General features: G+C 47.4%; 2 protein-coding genes across 3 annotated transcripts in view; one reads left to right on the top strand and one right to left on the bottom strand.

The window, feature by feature from the left end:
• The window catches only part of GABBR1 (gamma-aminobutyric acid type B receptor subunit 1), a 130,150-nt gene extending 118,521 nt beyond the window's left edge, over nt 1–11,629 (top strand). The window contains exons 16-21 of the mRNA XM_075323158.1: nt 1,608–1,724; nt 1,929–2,022; nt 3,708–3,835; nt 7,518–7,646; nt 10,002–10,145; nt 10,355–11,629. Coding sequence (XP_075179273.1) covers nt 1,608–1,724; nt 1,929–2,022; nt 3,708–3,835; nt 7,518–7,646; nt 10,002–10,145; nt 10,355–10,582 — 840 coding nt within the window. The 3' untranslated portion in view covers nt 10,583–11,629. The remainder of the gene's footprint in view (nt 1–1,607; nt 1,725–1,928; nt 2,023–3,707; nt 3,836–7,517; nt 7,647–10,001; nt 10,146–10,354) is intronic.
• A 3,571-nt stretch (nt 11,630–15,200) lies between these two features.
• RNF225 (ring finger protein 225) lies at nt 15,201–26,824 on the bottom strand. 2 transcript variants are annotated; one of them, XM_075323156.1, is made up of 2 exons: nt 25,657–26,824; nt 15,201–18,637 (listed from the first exon to the last, which is right to left on the bottom strand). In XM_075323156.1, the coding sequence occupies exon 2, from the start codon at nt 18,626–18,628 to the stop codon at nt 18,002–18,004; it is 627 nt and encodes a 208-aa protein (XP_075179271.1). In that variant the 5' UTR covers nt 18,629–18,637; nt 25,657–26,824; the 3' UTR covers nt 15,201–18,001. The 2 variants fall into 2 exon arrangements, with proteins under 2 accessions (XP_075179271.1, XP_075179270.1); XM_075323155.1 differs by lacking the exon at nt 25,657–26,824 and adding an exon at nt 21,784–22,136.
• Between the last annotated feature and the right edge of the window lie 94 nt (nt 26,825–26,918).

Genomic DNA, 26,918 nt, shown 5'->3' with positions numbered 1-26,918 from the left:
TGGGGCGAGGGTGACACAGCCTTATAAGGGCTAGTCGTGTGTTAGTTTGTTTTTATACAACATGTTTTTTTAAGATAATTGTTGGAGTTTGCTCAGATTCATTTTTATTGCATTATCCTATATGAACAGGTGTGGTATTTAGTGTAGGTACCCAGTATATGAGATATGCCTTGACCTGGCTACTGGGCAGATATTGAAATGGCCATTTTTATATGCTAAATATATAATTTTTTCCTAGATTTTTTAAGCAGTAATGTAGATCTATATTGTTGCATTCAATATTTGCATGCTTTAGCATTTTAGAGTGCAACTGTCTTTTGTCAAAACAGCAGTGAAGACTGACACGGAGCAGATTAATAGAGGACGCGTAGCAGGGTCAGTCTTAAAGTCGTCCATCAGGTACCCATTGGAGTCAAAAGGCACTGATGACCCAAAATTGTTTCAGAAAGGGGCAAACTCTCTGGCGGCTCTCCCATTCCTACAATGTAGATAGAGTCATTCCCGTCTTGGACTGATCACATATTAGCGGTGTATCCAGACTGCCCCGATGTGACAGCTCACCTGGAATCGATGCTCTGGTCCTTTACACTTCTGTATGTCTAGTAGGAAGCCCTAGGCCAGGTCTGTCTGCCAAGATCCAGGCGTAGCAGAGCGAAACTGTCGTGCTTGATCGCACAGCGCACTTCTTAACCCGATTCTGTCAGCACACCTCACATAGGAAGGCAGCGGGATACCACAGCCCCTCTGCGCAGCACCGAGGACGGCATCATATTAATAAGTATTCATATTCTGACTGCTCCCTACAAGTATCCGGCAATATCGGCGTCTCAGGTCTCATCAAGGGCAGAAATAATGATTAAAAAAGAAAAGAACCCTTCTGATTTATATACGGTATATTAAAAAGAAAGGACGGATAAATAATCGCTCCGCTCATAGTCATTTATCTAATGGATTCTAGTGATTACTGAGAAAGAACAAAAGCCACTGGAGATCCCGGCTTCAAGGGTCATCAGCAGGCCAGACGAGGCCCCTTATCTTACCCATGTATAATAATAATCATGAAATCCAGCATTACTGACACAGCCACTAGGGGGCGACACATGTAGCCTGAGCTGGTGATAATTATCTACATTTGGAAGTGATAACTAATATTTGTGATATAATATGGCTGGTCCCTTTAATAATATCTAACAGCTGTGTATTAATTAGTGAGTTACCATTATATTACATCTATAAATCTTTGCCTTGTATATTACTGCCACGTTATAGTGTAACCCTGAGGGGCGTAGATTTGGCAGTAAAAACATATCCTTTTTGACCTTCCCTTACTGCCAGCAGATTTGGGGGGATTTATAATACAACAAAATAATACTTGCACCATTCCAACTTCCAGAATTGAGACAAATTAGAGTGTTATACTCCTCCCCTGCTTAGACAATATCTCCGCCCCCGCTTATCCCACTATGTCCATTGTTTAGTCTGTATTGGGCCATTAAAAACAGATAAGGAGATGCAGTGACATGATGTGACACGTGTATTATATATATGTGGTACACAGATTATTACTATGCTTTATATTTGGTACTTCTTATGATTTCTACTAACAGCAGTCACAGACCGTAGAGCCGTGGAAGCTGTATAGTACAGTTGGTCTACTCCTCGGCCTGGATGTGATAACCTTCGGGATCTGGCAAATAGTGGATCCCCTGCAGCGCACTATTGAGGTGAGACCATCTTTATAAGACGCCCCCTGTCCATGTATCGTGTACCAACCATTAGTTTCAATGGGTGTCATGCAATACTACGCTCTGCCTCTGGAGGGGGCAAGCATATCTCCATAAGGAGAGCCAATACCTTTTTAAGGACAGGTTTTGAAATATCGTCATATCGTCGCTTAAATAAATGTATTTCATCTTCGTCTATTCTAGGAGTTCACTAAAGAAGAACCCCGGGGAGACCTTGATGTCCTCATCCTGCCTCAGCTGGAGCACTGCAGCTCTGTGAAGATGAACACATGGCTCGGTGAGTATCAGCAGGGCGGCTGCAGGTTTTTGTGGGCCCTGGAAGAAAGAGCCCAGTGGGCCCCTTTAACACATACCACAATTCATATATATACATATTTATAATATATACATATGTACTGTATGTATATATATATATATATTATATATATATATATATACACATACATATACATATATTGTATACATATATATAATAAAATTCCCGTAAATATAATCCCCCTCGTGCTCTGTCTCCCCCTGCGCGCTCTCTGCCCTATGTTCTCTTCTTCCCTTGTGTGATGTCTCCTCTGTGCTCTCTCCTGTGCGGTCTCTCCCCCTGTGCTCTCTATCTCTCCCCTCTGCGGTCTCTCCCCCATGCTCTATCTCCTGTGTGATTTCCCCCCGTGCTCTCTGTCTCACTCCTCTGCGGTCTCTCCCCCTGTGCTCTCTTCTCCCCCCTGTGCGGTCTCTCCCCCATGCTCTCTGTCTCACCCCTGTGCAGTCTCTACCCCATGCTCTGTCTTCACCCCGAGCGGTCTCTCCCCCTGTGCTCTCTGTCTCTCCCCTATGCGGTCTCTCCCCCATGCTCTCTGTCTCTCCCCTGTGCGGTCTCTCCCACATGCTCTCTCTTCTCCCCTGTGCGGTCTCTTCCCCGTGCTCTCTGTCTCTCCCCTGTGCGGTCTCTCCCACATGCTCTCTCTTCTCCCCCTATGCGGTCTCTTCCCCGTGCTCTCTGTCTCTCCCCTGTGCGGTCTCTCCCACATGCTCTCTCTTCTCCCCCTGTGCGGTCTCTTCCCCGTGCTCTCTGTCTCTCCCTGTGCGGTCTCTCCCCCATGCTCTGTTTTCCCCCTGTTCGATCTCCTCCTGTGCTCTCTGTCTCTCCCCCTTTGCAGTCTCTCCCCCATGCTCTCTCTTCTCCCCTGTGCTTTCTGTCTCTCCCCTGTTCGGTCTCTACCCCATGCTCTGTTTTCCCCCCGTTCAGTCTCTCCTCCTGTGCTCTCTTCTCCCCCTGTTCGATCTCCTCCTGTGCTCTCTGTCTCTCCCCCTGTGCAGTCTCTCCCCCATGCTCTCTCTTCTCCCCCATGCTTTCTGTCTCTCCCCTGTTCGGTCTCTACCCCATGCTCTGTTTTCCCCCCGTTCAGTCTCTCCTCCTGTGCTCTCTGTCTCTCCCCTGTTCAGTTTCTCCCCGCAATCTCTCTTCTACCCCTGTCTGGTCTCTCAGTTACCTGGGCATCATACAACATAAAGGGCTGAGGACACCGTCGGGCAAACAGCCCTGATGGTGTCCCCAACAGCAAGTGGACCCCCCCTGTTTGTCCATGGACCGGGCACTTGCCTGGGTGTGCCGGGTGGTGACGCCGGCCCTGAGTATCAGTCATTCACGTGGATACTTTCAATATGGGCACTACAGAGGATTGTTGCAGACATGTGGGCTTTTGGTATGTATCGGGGTGGTGGCGTTGTGGGAGTGAGGTTTAGGGCCCCCGATTTTGGGCATTACTGTGTCGGTAATTAGGCATCACTGACACCACTGTAATCCGCCAATAATCCATGATGGACAGCAGTGCCCACTCTCCATGCTGAGACACGATGGTATCATCAGTTGTGTCATTGTGCACCGCTCCTTTGTTCTTCATCTTCTCCACATCCCGAATCTCCTTCAATCTCTCACATCTTCGATGCTTTTCTTTTTTTTTTTCCCAGGTATTGTGTATGGCTCCAAGGGTCTCCTGCTCTTGCTCGGTATCTTTCTAGCTTACGAAACAAAGAGCGTCTCCACTGAGAAAATCAATGACCACCGTGCGGTGGGGATGGCCATATACAATGTAGCCGTGAGTATTGTGCACAAGAAGATGAGGCGTCTTCATTCTCTTTACTGCTACTATAGGAAATGGGATTAGAAATGAGCTGAACCGATGTAACCGCGTCTATTCTGGCGTTAGCGGCGAGCGGAGAAATAACCAAGTGTCACAGGGATCAATAGGAAATCAATCCACCCGAAAATTGCCTGATCTGCTGCTCTGCAGAGGGGGAAGATTGAGCAATGAAAAATACCAAATATTCGGCTTTTTCTTGTCCAGGAATAGAGGCTTTACTGTGTATATGTAACGTATGTGTGTAATATACAGGTGTAATGCGTGCGTATAGCGACCGTGTAGCATGTATTACACACCTGCCTAAAACTTTTGCAAAGTAAGAGTGTTTTCAAGAATAGAAGAGTTAATTTTATCAATGAATAAAATGCAAAGTGAATGAACAAAAGAAAAATCCAAACCTCATCAGTAATCGGTGACCGCCCGTCTCCTCCGTCCTCAGTATTCAGTGAGCGCCCGTCTCCTCCGTTCCCAGTATTCAGTGAGCGCCTGTCTCCTCCGTCCTCAGTATTCAGTGAGCGCCCGTCTCCTCCGTCCTCAGTATTCAGTGAGCGTCCGTCTCCTCCGTCCTCAGTATTCGGTGACCGCTTGTTCCCTCCGTCCTCAGTATTCGGTGACCACCTGTCTCGTCCATCCTCAGTATTTGGTGACCGCCCGTCGCCTCCATCCTCAGTATTCAGTGACCGCCCGTCTCCTCTGTCCTCAGTATTCGGTGACCACCTGTCGCCTCCATTCTCAGTATTTGGTGACCGCCCATCGCCTCCATCCTTAGTATTCGGTGACCGCCATCACCTCCAGCCTTAGTATTCAGTGACCGCCCGTCGCCTCCGTCCTCAGTATTCAGTGACCGCCCGTCTCCTCCATCCTCAGTATTCAGTTATCTCCTGTCGCCTCCGTCCTCAGTATTCGGTGACCATCCCTCTCCTCCATCCTCAGTATTCGGTGACCACCTGTCGCCTCCATCCTCAGTATTTGGTGACCGCCCGTCACCTCCATCCTTAGTATTCGGGGACCGCCCATCGCCTCCATCCTTAGTATTTGGTGACCGCCCGTCGCCTCCGTCCTCAGTATTCAGTGACCGCCCGTCTCCTCAGTCCTCAGTATTCAGTGATCTCCTGTCGCCTCCATCCTCAGTATTTGGTGACCACCTGTCGCCTCCATCTTCAGTATTTGGTGACCACCCGTCTCCTTCATCCTCAGTCTTTGGTGACCTCCTGTTGCCTCCGTTTTCATTATTCTGTGACCACCCGTATTTGGTGACCGTCTCTGTCCTCAGTATCTGTTGACTGCCCATCACCGCCAACCTCAGTATTCGTTGACTACCCATTGCCTCCTTCCTCAGTATTTGGTGACTGCCCGTCTACTCCCTCCTCAGTATTCAGTGACCACCTGTCGCCTCTATCCTCAGTATTCGGTGGCTGCCAGTCTCCTCTATCCTCAATATTTGATGACCGCCCGTCACCTCCATCCTAAGTATCTGAGGCTGCCCATCGCCTCCATCACTTCTTCTCGTCACTTGTACACATGTTATGGAGGAGCTCGGCAGGAGATTGTTCCAAACATCTTGGAGACCTGACCCCAGATCTTCTGTATATTCGGATTGTGCGGATCCTTCTGTCTCTTGATCCCAGACAGACGGGATGATGTGAGATCAGGGATCTGTGGGGCCGGATCATCATTTCCAGGACTCCTCGTTTCTAATGACATTGGCTGGATGTTGGGGGTCATTGTCTTGCTGCAGAATAAATTTGGAGCCAATCAGATGGTATCACATGATGGAGAACATTCTGCCTGTATTTCTCAGCATTGAGGACACCATTAATCCTGACCAAATCCCAACTCCCTTTGCTGACATTTGGCTAAAACCATGCTGGACCCTCCACCTGCGTCACTGCTCCCGCAGACCCTCATTATTGTGCCGCTCTCCCGCAGACCCTCATTATTGTGCCGCTCTCCCGCAGACCCTCATTATTGTGCCGCTCTCCTGCTGTTCAGGAACAAACTGATTCTGTTCCAGCCAAATATTGCACATTTTTCTCCTGACATTTGTCTGCACCCCAGTTGTTATGTTTTTGTTCACAGTTGAGCTGTTTTAGCCTCAGTTCTATGTATAAGATTTGCCTTTGGGCCGTAGTTCTACCATGAAGGCGACTTCTGGCCAGTAGATGTGCAGCGAGTCCCACTGGTCAGTTCTGAGTTGATGGCACTGCTGGACATCTTCCAGTTTAGATGGGAAATAACAAGTTGTGTCTTCCATCTTCTGCACTGTTTCCTTTGGTGACCACTGTGTCCACGGTCCTGAACGTTGCCTATCACTTGGTGCTTCTTCAAAGGGGGATGAACAGCAAATATTGAGACCCCAGTCAGTGTAATCTTTCCTTGGGAGAGACCTCGATGATGCAGTATAACTACCTTGTGTCTTGTTTCTGCACTTAAGGCCCCGTTACACGCAACGACATATCTAACGATATATCGCCGGGGTCACGGATTCCGTGACGCACATCCGGCATCGTTAGCGACGTCGTTGTGTGTGACGCCAACGAGCGACTGTTAACGATGGAAAATACTCACCAAATCATCCATCGTTGACACGTGGTTCATTTTCAAAAAATCGTTGATTGTAGAGGACGCAGGTTGTTCGTCGTTCCAGAGGCAGCACACATCGCTATGTGTGACACCTCGGGAACGACGAGCTACAGCTTACCTGCGGCCGCCGGCAATGCGGAAGGAAGGAGGTGGTCGGGATGTTACGGCCGCTCATCTCCTCCCCTCCGCTTCTATTGGCCGGCTGCTTAGTGACGCCGCACGAACTGCCCCATTAGAAAGGTAAGTCCATGTGACGGCTCCTAACGATATTGTGCGCCACGGGCAGCGATTTACCCGTGACGCACAAACGACTGGGGCGGGGACGTTCGCTAGCGATATCGCTGCGTGTAAAGCTCCCTTAAGTCTTGCCATAGTGTATGGCCCGCGACACCTCACCTTTATAGTATAGTTTGGTTGTTCTTCACTCAATTTTAAGCCTCCAGCACAGCTGTTTCTGTTTCTTTTAATGACTATATATGAAACTAATAATGATTATCACCTGTTTGGTATAATTGGTCACTCCTGACTATAATCCTACAAAATCCCTGACTGTGTACAAATAGCCGAGAAGAATTATCTTGTTTTGAAGTTGAAGGGCGGTCACCGAATACCGATGGGATTTACATTTTGTTTTTGTTTCTTCACTTTGCATTTTGTTCGTCGTTTAAAAACAAACAAAACTATTAACATTTCTATTTCTGAAGCCTTTGTACTCAGCGGCATTTTCCCACCTGCCTATAACTTTTGCACATATACATGGTATATATATATTGTATGATATACACCGGGGGGAATCTATATATATATATATATATCGCCGCTTGCTCTGTTTCTTAATCCGCTCACTTTTCAGCCTCTTACACAACCGGTTGTCTTGGATTCCAGAGCTCTGGGGTGGGATCTCGTTGTCGTGTTCAATCGTTGATAATCCATAGAGAAGACTCGTTTCTGAATATGTTACATTAGATCATAAATCTGTAACCCCGTCCCGTCCCTCCATGTTATTCCCTCCATGTTATTCCATCCATGTTATTCCATCCATGTTATTCGGCAGGTCCTGTGTCTGATCACGGCGCCAGTAACCATGATCCTCAGCAGCCAACAGGACGCCTCCTTCGCTTTCTCCTCGCTGGCCATCGTCTTCTCCGCCTACATCACTCTCGTCGTATTATTTGTTCCGAAGGTGAGAAACCTTTTAAGATGTGGTTGATCATAATAAACCTCTTTCCTCAAAATATCACTCTTACGATTAAGTTACACTCTGTATTATTCTCCAGAGCAGCATTCACAATTCTGGAGGGTGACAAGTTCAGACTTAATCCATTTGTATGTGTAAGCAGCTCTGGAGCTTTATACAGGAGGTTACACAGTATAGGATACGTAATGTAATGTATGTACACAGTGACTGCACCAGCAGAATCGTGAGTGCAGCTCTGGAGCTTTATACAGGAGGTTACACAGTATAGGATACGTAATGTAATGTATGTACACAGTGACTGCACCAGCAGAATCGTGAGTGCAGCTCTGGAGTATAATACAGGAGGTAACTCAGGATCAGTAATGTAATGTATGTACACAGTGACTGCACTAGCAGAATAGTGAGTGCAGCTCTGGAGTATAATACAGGAGGTAACTCAGGATCAGTAATGTATGTACACAGTGACTGCACCAGCAGAATAGTGAGTGCAGCTCTGGAGTATAATACAGGAGGTAACTCAGGATCAGTAATGTATGTACACAGTGACTGCACCAGCAGAATAGTGAGTGCAGCTCTGGAGGATAATACAGGAGGTAACTCAGGATCTGTAATGTAATGTATGTACACAGTGACTGCACCAGCAGAATAGTGAGTGCAGATCTGGAGGATGTATATAGATGATGATGACCCTGTGTGTGAGCACTTTCCGCAGTAGACTGGTGGATTATCTGGATGTGAGCGGATCCTTTTCCTATGTACTGAGGAGGATCTGGTTTATGCGCTGATGACCCGCGTGGTGGTATACGCAGATAACCGCTCTCCTGCAGTAACAATGCTAGTGATGGGGTTTGGTGCCCGCAGTCCGGATCTATAGTTACACCTCACTCATCGCTCAGCCAGACAAGTGGTTTGGAACGTGCTGCCAGGAGACCACAGGAGGATTGGTGTACGCTGCAGATCAATGGTACAGGAGTGCGGCAGCGCAGGCCGCGCCGTGTCCTCATGCTCCTGTCTATAGCACTTGATCTCCCGTCAGACACGTTTAACCCTTGGTTTATTGCCATCATATAAATCTTGATCTCCACAAATCAAGACATCTTCAGGTCTCTGAGAAGGAAGCACTGAAAGCCTCGTAGACGTACCGGAGGATAATGCAGGAGCTTCATTCTGCACGACGCGGCTCAGGTCGGGTTCTCGCTGTGGGATAGAACCTTTCATATGGGTTCTGTGTAACGGTTTTTCAGTTACGGTTTTTATTGCACTTCATGCGCAGTGGCTGAATACGCTCCACAATCTCATATATCAGAGCTGCCACCGGCCAAAACTACCACATCCCTCACATCTGCCCCAGGCTATTATATCCGAAGCTTCACAAAATGGGTTTCTGTGGTCAAACCTTCTGCCTTTCTGCTCAATGTCAGGTGGCAGCTGTAAAGCACGTCGTGTTTGCAGTCTATAGAAGGGTCCTGAGTGTTTAACCTCTTTCTGACTGATCAGACATTAGGTGCTGAACCTGCTCTATACCAGTCAGATGCCAGCTGTGCTTTACAGCCGGCTTTTGGCTATAACAGCAGCAACTGGAGCGAGCTCTGTTTACTGCTGTCAATCACAGCAGTATTTAAATGACACCATTGCTGGAGAGCACGTGCATCAGACCTCCTGTAACTCCATGGTGGTGGGCCGATGGGTTGTCATCACTCTTTTCACCATGTAAACTAAGTTAAATAAAAAACTATACAAGTTTAGTCATCACCGTAATTGCAGAGACATGCAGAATCATGTTACCAGGGATTGGGCCCTTTAAGGCTATGTGCCCACGCTACAGGATTTACCGCGGATTTACCGCGGATTTTGCCGCGGATTTACCGCGGATTTGCCGAAAATCTGCAGCAGCAGCACTTCCAAGCCATTTCAATGGCATTTTGGAAATGCTGTGCCCATGCTGCGGATTTTTCCGCGGCGGATTTGCCGCGGATTTTGATCCGGAAAAATCTGCAGCATGTCAATTGTTTGGTGCAGATTTGGTGCGGATTTTTGGCTTTGAATGGGGAAAAAAAAAAAAAAAAATCCGCATCAAAATCCGCGGCAAATCCGCGGCAAATCCGCGGGTGCGGATTTGCCGCGAAAGTCGCGGATTTTCAGGCAAAAAAATCCGCAGGGACATTCTAGCGTGGGCACATAGCCTAATGCTGCAGCACACTGACATTCTGCACCAGTATCACTGTATGGCAATGGTTTTAGGAAGGATTCTCTCCTGTTCGAGCGTGACCTCAGAAAGGCACTGTCTGTCTGTAGTCGTCTCGAGATGTCTCTTCAGCGTCAGTGTCCTTCTATCTACAGATGAGACGTCTCATTACTCGAGGGGAATGGCAGTCGGAGCAGCAGGACACACTGAAGACCGGATCGTCCACCAACAATAACGAGGAGGAGAAATCCCGACTGCTGGAGCGAGAGAACCAGGAGCTGGGCAGGATCATCGCGGAGGTGACGGCTCGGATTTATATGGTCACCGTCTGGTGGTTTTATACAATATTATTACATTTTCTGCTATATTATATCGGTTTTGTGAGATCTCCGCTTGCTGTCGGCATATGAAAACATTATGAGCATATACAATTCGTATGACACACGTTTTGCTCCATTGTCCGCCGCCGTCCGCTCCGTCTCACTGTTGCTTTTTCCCTCTCGTGTAGAAAGAAGAGCGGGTGATGGAGTTGCGGCAGCAGTTGCGCTCCCGCAGGAAACAGTCAGTGACGCCGCGGGAAAACTGCTCCGACAATCACTACCCTAACTCCACGGGGGCGGTGTCCTCGCTCTACCAGCCCGGACTGCCCCTTGCCAGGTGTCTGGTGGCTGAAGGGGGCGACAAACTGGGCAGGAACAGCTGTGATGGAAGCCGAGTGCACCTCTTATACAAGTAGAGATGTCATATCACAACATGGCCGCCCCCGGGCGTGCGGGCAGCCTCTGGTCTACATGGCTGTCTATACACTGTGTGGCCTCTTTTCTTACATCTCTCTTCTGGGTCTGTATTCCCTGTCTGTCTCATTTCTAGCTGTCTCGTATGTCTCTATGTTGTTTTCCACTACTCCTGGGACTCTCTCAGCACTCTCTCTCTTTATGTCTGTGGGTGTCTCATGTATTCGGCACCTGATGTGTCATATCCACCACTAAATACACAGTTTCCTGTGTGGAGCCCAAAAAACAAGCCCACCCCCCTCTCCCAGGGCCCCCGAGTGTGTCCCCCTCAGGGAACATCCACCATCTAGTATCAATTTGGATCACCCAGTCCCTGAAATCACCCATCCCTGGAGTCACCCATCCCCTGGAGTCAGTTGTACCCTGGAGTCACCCATCCTCTGGAGTCAGTTCTGCTCTGGAGTCACCCATCCCCTGGAGTCAGTTCTACTCTGGAGTCACCCATCCCCTGGAGTTAGTTCTACTCTGGAGTCACCCATCCCCTGGAGTCATTTGTACCCTGGAGTCACCCATCCCCTGGAGTCAGTTCTACTCTGGAGTCACCCATCTCCTGGAGTCATTTGTACCCTGGAGTCACCCATCCCCTGGAGTCAGTTGTACCCTGGAGTCACCCATCCCCTGGAGTCAGTTCTACTCTGGAGTCACCCATCCCCTGGAGTCAGTTCTACTCTGGAGTCACCCATCCCCTGGAGTTAGTTCTACTCTGGAGTCACCCATCCCCTGGAGTCAGTTGTACCCTGGAGTCACCCATCCCCTGGAGTCAGTTCTACTCTGGAGTCACCCATCCCCTGGAGTCAGTTGTACCCTGGAGTCACCCATCCCATGGAGTCAGTTGTACCCTGGAGTCATCCGCCTCCCAGAATCAGCGCCCCCCAAAGTCACCTGCCCCGCAGAGCCCCCGCCTCCCCTTCCCCGGAGTCACCCGCTCCTGCACTTTTGTTTTCTAAACTGTGATTGGAGATTGCAATAAATAAATGACAGAAAATTTCTCCGCTGTTTCCATATCATTCCTAATCATCACAAATTCACCATAGGTATATACAGGAGAGGGATATACAGTGGTTATAAAAAGTCTACACACCCCTTTTTTTTAACCGCCAGGTTATTGTCATATAAAAATACAACAGTGACATTACCTAGAACTGGACGTCCATAAAGAAATTTATGAGAAGACAAGAGGAAAACTGTTCTAGGAGGCCAACAGCAACATTAAGGGAGCTGCAGGAATTTCTGGCAAGTACTAGTTGTGTACTACGTATAACAACAATCTCCCGTATTCTTCATATGACCGGCCTATGAGGGAGGGTAGGAAGAATGTAGACTTATCTTACAAAGGGAAACATCCAAACTAAAGGTTGCACAAAGCCAACACTGTGAATCACCAAAACATCACCATACCCACAGTGAAGCATGGTGGATGCAGCAGCATTACACCATGGGGATGTTTTCGATAGTTGGAACTGTGGCTTTAGTCAAGATGGAGGGAACTATGAATAGTTTTAAATATCAGGGGTGTATCGACTTTTTATATGCACTGTACACTGTGGGTATATAAAAGAGAGAGATATACACACACTGTAGGAGGGTGAGACAGCAGGGGCCACAGTATTCAGTGTATACTGCCTGAGCAGATTCAGCTCACACGATGAGGTCATGGCCGAAGAGGGACAAAAAGTCAAACCGGTGAAAAATCAGCCCTTACTTTCCGTTCATGGAAGATGTAAGGCATAATGACATCAGCACCGTGACTGATGACATCACTGCTTGTTGCTCTGCAGACACATAGTGGCTCCTGCAGAGGCTGCAGAATGACTGATGAATTAGTCGCTGACTAATGGGTCAGACTTGTCACCTGCTGATCCCGGCCTGCTCCTGTGCCAGGACATGAGAGCGCCCTCATTAGTCGCGGATTAGCCTGCTGATAATTAAACATAATCTGTGTGATTCGGAGTAATTACATATCTAATGGCTGCGGACACATCTGATAAAATTTGTGGATCCCTGAGACTGATTTATGGCATCTGCAGGAATCGCTCGTACCTTAGTCAGGAAAGCAAGGGATTTACTGACACATAGAAGAAGTGCAGGACCCGCGACCAGAGGAAAAGTATCCCAGACATGAGAGGTCATACAGGACGGGCCGGACGTGGTATATTATACAGGACGGGCCTGACGTGGTATATTATACAGGACGGGCCGGACGTGGTATATTATACAGGACGGGCCTGACGTGGTATATTATACAGGACGGGCCTGACGTGGTATATTATACAGGACGGGCCGGACGTGGTATATTATACAGGACGGGCCTGACGTGGTATATTATACAGGACGAGCCGGACGTGGAATATAATACAGGACGGGCCTGACATGGTATATTATACAGGACGGGCCGGACGTGGTATATTATACAGGACGGGCCTGACGTGGTATATTATACAGGACGGGCCGGACGTGGTATATTATACAGGACGGGCCTGACGTGGTATATTATACAGGACGAGCCGGACGTGGAATATAATACAGGACGGGCCTGACATGGTATATTATACAGGACGGGCCGGACGTGGTATATTATACAGGACGGGCCTGACGTGGTATATTATACAGGACGGGCCTGACGTGGTATATTATACAGGACGGGCCGGACGTGGTATATTATACAGGACGGGCCTGACGTGGTATATTATACAGGACGAGCCGGACGTGGAATATAATACAGGACGGGCCTGACATGGTATATTATACAGGACGGGCCGGACGTGGTATATTATACAGGACGGGCCTGACGTGGTATATTATACAGGACGGGCCGGACGTGGTATATTATACAGGACGGGCCTGACGTGGTATATTATACAGGACGAGCCGGACGTGGAATATAATACAGGACGGGCCTGACATGGTATATTATACAGGACGGGCCGGACGTGGTATATTATACAGGACGGGCCGGACGTGGTACATTATACAGAACGGGCCGGATGTGGTATATTATAAAGGACGGGACGGACGTGGTATGTCATATGGTACGGGACGGACGTGGTATATTATATGGGACGGGACGGACGTGGAATATTATATAGGACGGGCCTGACGTGGTATGTTATATGGTACGGGACGGACATGATATATTATATGGGACGGAACGGACATGGTATATTATACAGGACAGGTAGGACATGGTACATTATACAGGACGGGCCGGACGTGGTATATTATATGGGACGGGACGGACGTGGTATATTATATGGGACGGGACAGACGTGGTGCATTATACGGGACAGGCTGTACATGGTACAGTATACAGGACGGGCCGGACGTGGTATATTATACAGGATGGGTCGGACGTGGTATGTTATATGGTACGCGACGTACGTGGTATATTATATGGGACGGGCCGGACGTGGTATATTATACAGGATGGGTCGGACGTGGTATATTATATGGTACGGGACGTACGTGGTATATTATATGGGACGGGACGGACGTGGTATATTATACAGGACGGGCCGGACATGGTATATTATATGGGACGGGACGGACGTGGCATATTATATGGGATTGAACGGACGTGGTATATTATACACGACGGGACAGACGTGGGGCATTATACGGGACAGGCTGGATGTGGTACATTATACAGGACAGACCAGACGTGGTACATTATAGAGGACAGGCTGGATGTGGTACATTATACAGGACAGACCGGACGTGGTACATTATACAGGACAGGCCGGACGTGGTACATTATACAGGGCGGCATGGACGTGGTGCATTATACGGGACAGGCTGGATGTGGTACATTATACAGGACAGACCGGACGTGGTACATTATACAGGACGGGATGGACGTGGTACATTATACAGGACGGGATGGACGTGGTACATTATACAGGACGGGATGGACATGGTACATTATACAGAATGGGATGGACGTGGTACATTATACAGGACGGGCCGGACGTGGTACATTATACAGGACGGGATGGACGTGGTACATTATACAGGACGGGATGGACGTGGTACATTATACAGGACGGGATGGACGTGGTACATTATACAGGACGGGATGGACGTGGTACATTATACAGGAGGAGCTGGACGTGGTACATTATACGGGATGGACGTGGTACATTATACAGGACGGGATGGACGTGGTACATTATACAGGATGGGCCGGACGTGGTAGATAATTCTCACAGGTAAGGGTCTTGCATATGATGAGGCTTTAAATGTAAAAATATATTATAAAGTTTCAGTCCTCATTCTTACAATGAAGGCTCTTTGTGGGGGTCGGACCCCGGCCGCCTGATGATTGGGGAGATAAGCGGCCGCCGCCTGGCAGCGCACTGCAGGGCTTGTGACTGTTCCCTTTTCTGTGGGTGTAAATACATTCCTCCAGTGTTGTAAATCTCCACAGAGCAGTTGTCCTGTCCTATCAGAGCATAAGAAGCAGTAACTACCCCCCCGCCATGGCCGGCCCCCCGTTATTACCCGGAGCAGAGGATGGTGTACGAGCAGCCATATTGTACCGAAGAACTACAAATGACGCACAGACACATTGCTCAATTTTCAGCTTTATTTTCTAATATCAATAAAGAATATAAGGACAGATGTGAGACCGGAGCCGCGAAAGCCGGGGTCTCTTTAATAAAAATGAGCGCCTACAATGTCTGACCTGTAAGAACCAATCAGATCCCAGCTGGCAGGTAGAATATTAAATCCAGCTTCTGATTGGTTGCCACAGAGAACCAGTCCACTTAGCTTATCCAATCATTTTTTTGTATGACCCTTCCACATGATAGGTTTTAAAGACACAGTACAAAGAAAATGAGTGTTAGTGACGAGTTAGTAGGATATTGGCTTCTAAAATATGTTCTAGAATCTTCTCTTTCTAGGGCTATGTTCACACGTTGCGTTTTTGCAGCATTTTTTTCACCATTGAAAGCAATGAGAAAGTGCAAAAACGTTGAAAAAAATACAACCGCAGGTTTTGGCTGCAGAAAAAAACGCAGCAAAAACGCAATGTGTGAACATAGCCTAAACCTCCACACATATATATACATCCATATTCATCCCTCGCCCCATTACAGGGATGAGATTCACAGTATCGGCGAGTTTGGCACATAGTAATGATAATACAGTCATATATGTGGGGTCTGATCAGTGCGACGCTACATACTGACCCTAATAACCGCGAGTATGGCACAAGACTGAGGGCCTCATCTGTTAAAACCGTGTAAAAGAGAAACTACCTTTGTTTCCCATGGCAACCAATCAGAGTGCAGCTTTCATTTTTTAAACTGCTTTGGAAAAATGAAAGCTGTGCTCTGATTGGTTGCCATGAGCAACAAAGACAGTTTGGATAAATCTGGGCACAGACCCGACCTTTGTAAAATGGAAGATGTTATAGGGAGGCCATGACAGTGAAAGGATGACTGCTTTATTTGCGCACACAGCGCCACGCCTGTCTATGTTTGCGTTTGGTACTGCACGACCGAGGCAATACTCAGCTGCAATACCAGACTCAGTCTGTAAATAGAAGTGGCGCTGTGTTTGGTAGAAAGCTGCCATCTCATCATCTACTTTGTCAGTGGTTGGACTGAATCTTCCCCTGAACCAGTGATGATTTACACCCCATGTGTCATAGACACGCAACCAATTCACGGGCTCAACCTGAACTCTGGGGTCGTCTACAAGGCTCCTCACTCCCTTCACATCCCCAAATGCCCCACAGCCCTGAGCTCAGTCGTGTAGGTACTTTGACAGTCATTCACATTGTTAGTTTGCCCTCTCACTCTTTTGGGCCCGCTTCCAGTCAGAGGGGCACCACTCCAGTTTAGCAGTAATAGGGTGAGGGTCCAGAAGAGGTGACGAGACGGAGCCTCACCCCATGAGGTAGTGAGTTGCATTTGAAATCACTATCGTGTCACATGTTTATGTCTTTAGGACTTGTCGTAAGCCCTAACACCCAGAAATGTGACTATAACAGGTAGGTATTGGGTGCCCTGGACCTCAATATTTCACAGGATCACAGTCATTCATGGCTAGGGTCTTGTTAACGTTTGTAGTCCACTTATAATCAATATGTTGTATAAATTCTGGGTTTGGCCCATAGAGATGAGGTGATCACCCAAACTCTATATCTCACAAACCCACCTGCCCTCATTTAGACAACCCTAAAAACAGGCCCAATTCCAGTGCCCTTAACATGTCCATAGATTTATGATAGCTGGTGATCATGGCCTCGTTCAGCTGCCTGCTATTTCTCCTGATTACCCCATCCACTCGGCCATGCATGTATGTATTCTCAACCTGGAGAGAGTAGTAAGTCAGCAGTATATGTCCTGTGGGAACTATGGAGCGGGCATATCAGATTTCTACATGTCCAAACCTTTTTTTTCTGTCTGGTGTTGGTGCAAGGGGGCAGTTGGCAGGTCTCCATATGCGTAAGTAGTCAGTCCCTCTGATATCAGCAGGTTCACACGTCTGTGGGCACGTTTACATTCGGAAGTCTATATCTTGTAGACTTTTTTGGGATTGCTATAGATGCAATGGAGACATGAGGATCTCGCCAAGTTCATTCTGTCACCAGTCCCAATGGAGATCTGCACAGCACTCACCCTCTCCAAACAAGGAAGAGAGGAACCTAAGGGTCAAGTCAAAGAGATGCCTTTGTGTCCCATTGTATGAACCTGGATGTGGTCTCCTCTCCTTTTCCCTTGGGGTTTCCCTAACTCACATGGAACCATACCAATTGTCAGATAATTCTAGACCATGATGATCAGAACAACAAGTCATACATTCATCTCTTCACTACACGTGGCTGCCACCGAAGCCAACGCTATGAAGGACACAGTTCTTCATGCTCCACATGAAGGATCCAAGGACTATGATTAGTGTTCAGATTTAGATGCTAAACAAATCCATGGTGAAAATAATTTAGCTCAGTAATTATCCATTACAAAGCTGGAGGTTAATAATAAGGTTCAGTCTCAGTCCTCGGATCGTCATGCCTCATTCATGGCACTGTGCCTTGTGACGTCTCCTTCAGATGAGGCCTTAATTTACAGGACATATCGGAAAGACTTGCATCAACACTTACTAATTATAAGATCCTGAAATTATACTCGATAGTATGAGAACAAATAGACTATCTCCAGGAACATATCACCAGACCTGAGGTGTGAAGAAGACTCCACCAAAACATTCTTCTTGGGAAATTCCTGAAAAAAGTTGTACATAATCCCATATTATGAGATGGTGAAGATGACACATTGTGTTCTCCATGTCTGTGGTGGGAAATCATATTTCTGCCCAACACGAAATGTATTCACTAGCAAAGACAGTAGAGCCGATTAATGGAAGTCCGCTATGGTAGTGGTTGTTGTTTTATTTGGATTGTAGGTTTCGTTGTAGCTACCAGACCCCGGAACATTATTGTAACGCCAAGGAAGTAGGTAGAAAATATAGACTCCTGCCAGGATCAGGGCCACTGTCAGGATCACGATTAAAACAATTGAGCCATAGAAGACACATCCTCCTGACCGCATGAGCTGGCATAGTCTTCGAGGAGAATGTGGTTCTGGAGGTGGGCGACCAAGGTCTACGCTGAGGCTGACAGAGCTGACGTTGAGGCTGTTGTTTTGTGGCACATACAATCGACCCTTTTTTCGGCTGAATCTTAAAGATGGTGCTGGGCAAGTTGGTGACCCGTTCAGGCTTTTTAACAAGTCTTTGTCAGTAGACAGCGCAGGAGGACCTTTCTTTGGTGGAACTGCGGTTGGCACCCGACATACTGGGCAAGGAAGAGATTCTGGCTCTATTGAGCCGACTGTGATTCGAGACAGGCACTCCAGGCAGAAGACATGACCACAGGAGAGGACCTTGGGTAGATGGAAGAGCGTGTCATACGACGTGAAACAGATCACACACTCTGTTATTCCATCTCCATCAATGGTAGAAGCTGGGGGTTCGTCCTCCATGATAGCGATCTGTTGAGACATCAAGTGTAGTAGTTACCGATAAGACAGTAAAACCTACAAAAATTAATTTTAAAGAGATTGTCTTGGAGTTGGAGGATCATCAATTTAAGGAGCTCAAGCTGCTTAGAAAAAAAAAGAAAACAAGTAATACTCAATTACTCACCCTTCTCGATTCCTGCAGCTCCTGTTCTGGCGCTTACCCGGCCCCTGTTGTTCTCTACTATCATTTCAATACTATAGAAATGTCCAAAAAATCTGGTCACTGGTTGAGACGGGTCACAACTGCGACTCGAATAAAGGAGATTTCTGATGTCTTGAGATTGGGCCAAGAAGTAAAGACCGGCAGGGACCAAGTTAGGGTCAGAACAGGAGCTTCAGGAGCCACTCGCCCTATTTGTCTTTGTCGCCTCGTTTTCTCCTGACGCCAATGCTTCTTATATCGGCTATCGTAAATTTACCTGCAGTCCTTTGTAAAAGCCACATTCTGATCTTTTGAGCTGTGCCGTGGACAAACTCACCACTAATATCCGTGTATATAGACATTGTGATGTATTTGTTGAACTCTATTTTAGATTTGCATTTTTATTTTAGCCTCAGATTTGATTATCTAATGATAACTCTGGTGAGAAGGAGGGCGCAAGTAATACAGACCCACAAAAAAAGAACAAGAAAAAGTAAAAATCATAAAAATAATTTGTTATAAAAATCAAAAACAGGAAATATAAAACAAAACAAAAAAAAGAACAAACAGAAACAAAAAAATAAAGAAAAAGAAAAGTAAAAATCACAAAAATAATTTGTTACAATAATCATAAACAGGAAATAATATAAAAAATAGAAAAATAAAAAGCATAAAAATAATTTGTTATAATAATAAAAAAAAGAAATATATAAGAAAAGAACAAAGAAATAAAAAATGAAAAGTTAAAATCCTAAAAATAGTTTGTTGTATTAATTAAAAACAGGAATTTTTTTACATATATATATATATATATATATATATATATAAAATTTCCTGTTTTTAATTAAGATAACAAGACGCCAGCTTTGTTACACGCCAGTTTTTGCAAAAATTGACAACTTTTTGCTATTTTACACGACATAAAAAAGAACATGACATGGGATGATGGATTTCTTTTTAAAAAGTCGCACAAAAAGTTGCACAGTCATCTCTATAGAGCGGTGACATAAAAACTGGAAATCAGCCCTAGACTCGAGTCTTCGACCAAAGCTGTGCCAAATCCTGCGACACCTGCACAAATCACAGCAGCAACAAACAAAACTGACTTCAGACTCTCCCCCGGATGTTTACACTTCTCTAAATTTTCCAGATCTCTGTTTGCTGTCAGTAAATGGGAACATTCTCGTTTACAATGGAAGCTGGAAACCCATAGAGGCGTATTAATTCTCACAGCTGAGAGTTTGCTACAATTGCACCCTGACTAGACAATCCTCTGTGAGCTAAACAGAGCTGTAGGCTGATACATTGTAACAAACACTCAGAGACGCAGGGAGGTTCATGCTGCTTATTTGGTTGGGGTCACATGAGCACATGAATTGGACGAGCGCAGTCCGATATACAGAGAAGTGATGGACAAGATGGAGAAATTAATCTCTACATCTTCTCCGCACCTGTGATCTGATTCTTCCATGCAATAGAATCGGATCAAAGTGAATGAGACTCGGCTCACGCTCGCAGCAGACGACACTCGGCTCACGCTCGCAGCAGACGACACTCGGCTCACGCTCGCAGCAGACGACACTCGGCTCACGCTCGCAGCAGATGACACTCAGCTCACGCTCGCAGCAGATGACGCTCGGCTCACGCTCGCAGCAGACGACACTCGGCTCACGCTCGCAGCAGACGACACTCGGCTCACGCTCGCAGCAGACGACACTCGGCTCACGCTCGCAGCAGACGACACTCGGCTCACACTCGCAGCAGACGACACTCGGATCACGCTCGCAGCAGACGACACTCGGATCATGCTCGCAGCAGACGACACTCGGATCACGCTCGCAGCACATAACACTCAGCTCAGGCTCGCAGTAGACAACACTTGGGTCCCGCTCGTAGTAGACAACACTTGGGTCCCGCTCGCAGCACATAACACTCGGCTCACGCTCGCAGCAGATGACACTTGGCTCACGCTCACAGCAGATGACACTCGGCGCACGCTCGCAACACACGACACTCAGCGCATGCTCGCAGCAGATGACACTCGGCTCACGCTTGCAGCAGATGACACTGCTCACACTCGGAGCAGAGGACACTTGTCTCACACTCACAGCACATGACACTCAGCTCACGCTCATAGCAGACGACACTCAGCTCACGCTCACAGCAGACGACACTCAGCTCACGCTCACAGCAGATGACACTCAGCTCACGCTCGCAGCAGATGACACTCGGCTCACGCTCGCAGCAGATGACACTCGGCTCACGCTCACAGCAGACGACACTCAGCTCACGCTCACAGCAGATGACACTCAGCTCGCGCTCGCAGCAGATGACACTCGGCTCACGCTCACAGCAGATGACACTCAGCTCACGCTCACAGCAGACAACACTCAGCTCACGCTCACAGCAGATGACACTCAGCTCACGCTCACAGCAGATGACACTCGGCTCACGCTCGCAGCAGATGACACTCGGCTCACGCTCGCAGCAGATGACACTCGGCTCACGCTCGCAGCAGATGACACTCGGCTCACGCTCGCAGCAGATGACACTCGGCTCACGCTCGCAGCAGATGACACTCGGCTCACGCTCGCAGCAGATGACACTTGGGTCACGCTCCCAGCAGTTGAGACTCGGCTCACGCTTGCAGCAGAGCTTGCACCAAGTGACATTAGTATTGGATGCCATACGCTCGTCTCACCCCAACCTATGTGCGATATGAGTGCTCCTCATCTCTGGTCCTTGCATCCCTCAGCACATTGTGTTTTCAGGATTCCCTTAGTATTGCACAGGTGATGACTCCATAATATGACGAGGTAGTGGACAGCCAGGTATACGCCAGCTGTGCGTTCTTTACCAGCGAGTGCCTGGCAGGATGTGAGTATTTGCACGGCGACGCCGGTACCGGCCGCTCTCTTATCTGCCAGCTCCGCTCTCCTTCCCTCTTTCTCTGAACTCTGTTATAACGTCTTACCTCCTGGCGTCTCCGGGGTTCGAGGTTACATTACATTTCGCCGTCTCCTCACAGGTGTCCTCATTCCGCAGAGCGTCTCTTCGTTGTGATCGCCTGTTACCTTACGGACAGTTTTTCAGGTTGTCTAATCTGGCCCAGTGCAGCTGAGGGAATCTCGCCCAACCTGTCTATCTGGAAGTCTCACCTAGTGCCGGCTCCGTCCCTTCTCCTCGTCACTCCCTCTCTCCTGGCAGGTGCATTGATAAGGGACTTGTCACCTATAGCAATTGTCCCAGTGACACAGGCACATGGTAAGTGGCCCAGACAGGACCTCCCCTGGAGGGGTGACAGGGCCTGTGAAACTGGGCCTCCCAAATCAAGGAGGGACAGAAAAACAATGCAAGTCATAAAGGTTACGAAACATATTGTATTCTGCACAGGTGACCAGAATACCGGACTAGGGGAGACCAAGGGTCATCTGTGGTGGGACTACAAGTGCTAGGATGTCATAAAGGCACGCGTCCAGGGGTGGACATAGCCATGAGTGCGGCAGCACAGGGCACAAGAGGTGACGGGGCCAATGTCCATCTCCAAAGCAGGTGGAACTGTGCATTATGAGGAGATATTAGACCTCTGAGGGCCCAGATACTGCTCCTACATAGGGCCTCTTCTGTCTGTCTGCCAGTATTCGGGTGTTTTCTCTCAACTGCAAAAGACGTAACGTTATAATGATTTCCAGGGTCAGCCATAACATTAATGAGAATAAGTGGCAACAGCATCTATCAGGTGGGTATATGACACCCTCCAGTTCTCCAAATTCATTAGATGGAAACAGCAATAATGAGGGATAGTGACGGCCCGATGTGATGTCTACATGGCTGGGTCACAGCAGCTCCTAAGTCACAGGTCTTGTTCCATGTTCCATCATGCAGTAGATCTTGTGGGGTGTTCCTGGTATACAGCGGGTCTTGTGGGGTGTTCCCAGTATACGGAGGGTCTTGTGAGGTGTTCCTGGTATACAGCAAGTATTGTGGGGTGTTCCTGGTATACAGCAAGTATTGTGGGGTGTTCCTGGTATACAGAGGGTCTTCTCATAGAATCATAGAATGGTAGACTTGGAAGGGGCCTCAAGGGCCATCGGGTCCAACCCCCTGTGAGTGCAGGCTTTCCTGAATCATCCCAGCTATTTGTTTATCCAGTTTCAGCTTGAAGATTTCCATTGATGGAGGGCTCACCACCTTCTGTGGTCGCCTGTTCCCCTCCCTGACTGCCCTCACCACCTCCTGTGGTCGCCTGTTCCCCTCCCTGACTGCCCTCACCACCTCCTGTGGTCGCCTGTTCCCCTCCCTGACTGCCCTCACCACCTCCTGTGGTCGCCTGTTCCCCTCCCTGACTACCCTCACTGTCAGAAAGTTTTTCCTAATGTCTAATCTGAATCTCTTGAATCTCCTTCCTTGTGGGATGTTCCTGTAAGCAGAGGGTCTTGTAGGGTGTTTCCAGTATATGGAAGGTCTTATGAGGTGTCCCTCGTATACAGAGGGTCTTCTGTTGTGTTCCTGTATGCGGCAGGTCTTGTGGGGTTTTTCCGGTATATGAAGAGTCCTGTGCGGTGTTCCTGTATACGGAGAGTCTTGTGGGATGTCCCCGGTATACAGAGAGTCTTGTGGGGTGTTCCCTGTATACAGCAGGTCTTGTGGGGTGTTCCCGTTTTACAGAGGGTCTTCTGGGGTGTTTTGTATATGGCGGGTCTTGTAGAATGTCCCCGGTATATGGAGGGTCTTGTGGGGTGTTCCCATTATACAGAGGGTCTTATGGGGTGTTCCCATTATACAGAGGGTCTTATGGGGTGTTCCCATTATACAGAGGGTCTTATGGGGTGTTCCCGGTATACAGCAGCTCTTGTGGAAATGTGTGTTGCTGTTGTGTTTAGCTTACCCAGGATGACTGGACACTTTTGTAATAAACCCTCAGCCCTGAGACGTTTTAGGTCAGAAATGTGGAGGGTTTTTTAGAATGTTTGTACAGACATAGGCAGTAAACAGAGGTGACGTCCTGCGTCTTTATTGCAGGTATAAACTTTCCTGATTTAGCACAGAACAGTCAATGATCGACAAAGAGAAAGCAGCCTCCATATGAGAAAGTGAAATGTGATCTGTGATAAAACGGCGGACAGGAGTCCTGAGCTACGGCTCCATACCGGCAGTGTCATGGATGCGGTGGTGGCAGCGCTACTGTGTGAACGGGGCTGATATGTGACTGTTTTATGTTCCACCTTTCTCAGCTGGGAGCATCGACCAAAGAATGCACAGTCATCCTACGGAGTATAACTCTCATCCTGCAGAGTATAACTCTCATCCTGCAGAGTATAATTCTCATCCTGCAGAGTATAACTCTCATCAGGCACAGTATAACTCTCATCATGCAGAGTATAACTCTCATCCAGGACGTAGCATTACTCTCATTAGGCACAGTATAACTTTCATCTGGCACAGAACGACTCTTCACCATACACATCAGACGTGACTCACATAACCTATATACACCTGGCATCAGTGATGTCATCGCTTTTGCTATCTACGTGTCCTTGCTTGTGTGATGCGAGGCTCATAGCTCTACAATGTCTACCACGAAACCAACCCATCAGATGCCAGGCAGGTCTCGGAGGATTATTTGTTGCTCATGTGGTTGTAGCTCCACCTTTTTTACTGATCAATTCATCAAATGACAAAAACTTACCTATAATCCACACTGCAAAAGTCCTAAAAGAGAGTCACCAATTCACAAAACTACAGCTAGGATCTCCTTTACTGGGACAAAGGCTTACTTCACTGCCCTAGCCCTCAATCTAAATACCCCGTCGCCATCCTAGCAAACATTGGAAAATGGTTCTCTAGGATGTAACTATTAATGGCCTAGCTATAGGACCCATGGCGGTACCACCAGTTATGAGCACAATGTTCACTGTTCACATTGGAACATTGGTTTCTCCATAGGCTGTGCCAACCACTGTTTTTGACCATTCATTAATTAATATTGGTAATGGGAACTAATTTAAAAAAAAATATGAAATCATTTCTCAAGGGGTCATTGAAAGTGTTCTAGGTATTGTGGAATTCAGTGGGTGGTCTCTAATATGTATGGTCTCGCGGATATATCATGATTGTATATTGTTGGTATATCACTAGGTGTAAATACATAAAAGACAATGAGCCCCCATTTACTATTGGTGCCACCTCGGGCTCTCGCCTAATGTCCAAATGGTCATTCTCGTCTGGAATGAAACACCCAGAAGACATGAAACTGTGAAAATGTTGACAATGTTTTGCAGAAATCACACCAGTTCTGTTGTTAGCAGGATATGAGCACTTTGTTTAGGGTGGAGGATCTGAGCACACAGGTATGTAAATATATGCAAACTGCCCTTATTCTTCTAATTGAAACTTACAAATGAGACCTTTGTCTCTGGACTGACTCTTCCATGTCTGACAGGTTTGTCTGGAATTCTAGTGATCAGCTGCCAAAGATGTAAGACGCAGCATTGGAATGAGCGACGCTCTTTAGATTTTTTGCCCTTCTTATAGATGGTCTCGACTATAGAAGTCACTAAATGGTCGAAGCCATTTCCACGAACCTTGTATAAGTCAATTGTACATGCAAATATAAGAAACTGTGTAATACAGCTTATGAGATAAATGTTTGTTTCTCCACTTATGAGCCACTTCTTATCATTCAATCTGAAAAACTGCTAAAATCCATATCTGGACCGCCAGCTCACTGAGGGATCAGATTACAGCTGCCTATTTAACTCACTGGAGAAGTGAAAAGGAAGCGGAGGGAATAGCAAAATCAGTGAGTGAGGCAGAAAGACATTTTCTAGGAAGTGTTTTATCTCACCCAGTGCTGGATTCACAGCTACACTGCTCAGTACCACTGTACAATGTCCTCCATGCTGCTGCTGTACAATGTCCTCCATGCTGCTGCTGTACAATGTCCTCCATGCTGCTGCTGTACAATGTCCTCCATGCTGCTGCTGTACAATGTCCTCCATGCTGCTGCTGCTGTACAATGTCCTCCATGCTGCTGCTGCTGTACAATGTCCTCCATGCTGCTGCTGTTTTTAAACATTTGCTACATAGAGAAATGAGAGCAGGAATCCCTCGTGTCTGTGTGTGCTGTGTATATGAGACATCATAGCAGCTCGTCTCCACCGACCAGCTCAGAGACAACTGAAAAATGGAAATAGATCTTGCAGAGAGGAAAACTACAGAAAATGTAGGACACAGGTTTTAAAATGGCCATAAATGGCCATCATGTACACACATGACATTTTCTGAAAAGTCTTAATCCCGGTAATAACAAGATACTGTATCCACGTGTCCATAAGGAATAAGGAGAGGATATGATTGCATGGATACACTTTGTAGATTGACTCCATTGACCTGTATGTGGAGATTGCAGCCTTGTGATAGCTTTTGATATAGAAGCTTGTATATTTAGAAGCCCCCACTTCTGTAATCCCTGTCAAACAGGTGAAGTTAGCCCACGTGGCCAGGCCACATAAGCTAGTGGACTCTCATGCGATATGCAGCCTTGCACTTGTTGTGTGCCATGGCGGCGGCGTTACACCAGGAGTTAATTTCTGCTGGCTTGTGATCATTTGCTGAGAGCTCAGGCTGCTGATCACCACCAGATGCCCTCACTCTTAAAAAGCTTCTGGATACTGTGACTGAGTACCGGATATAGTTTCTGCTATCTTGGTTCCTGTGGTTATCCAATCCTATGGTGATCTACACATTGCGATTCACCGTCCTCCAGTTGTGTGTTTATTTCTTACCCCTTTTGCGTTATTCCCCAGTTCACATACTGGCCCTCCTTTGTGTTTGAGTGCAGAGTGCACAAGTTTTCGTTTACCCTTGTCTGTGATTTCTTGTGGGGTTTTGGTTACTCGGTTTCCGGCCCGCTCCCTGGCTAGGGGAAAGTAGTATCAGGGCTTGGACAGGAGAAAGGGCCATATTAGAGGCTCGAACCTGGCTACCATAAAGTCTACCTTCGAGATAAGAGCACAGGGGCCCTAGTCTTAGGGTCAGCCTAGGAGCCCCTGTTCCATCTTTACACCCCCGTGACAAGTACAGAAGTATAAAGTCATATAATAGAAA

Source organism: Anomaloglossus baeobatrachus, chromosome 9 (genome assembly GCF_048569485.1).
Source record: "Anomaloglossus baeobatrachus isolate aAnoBae1 chromosome 9, aAnoBae1.hap1, whole genome shotgun sequence".
Taxonomy (NCBI): Eukaryota; Metazoa; Chordata; class Amphibia; order Anura; family Aromobatidae; genus Anomaloglossus; species Anomaloglossus baeobatrachus.
This window is presented reverse-complemented; position numbering and strand designations above follow the sequence as displayed.

Excerpts from the sequence above, each read along its gene's own strand:
- RNF225 (XM_075323156.1), bottom strand. The coding sequence starts at position 18,628 with ATGGAGGACGAACCCCCAGCTTCTACCATTGATGGAGATGGAATAACA.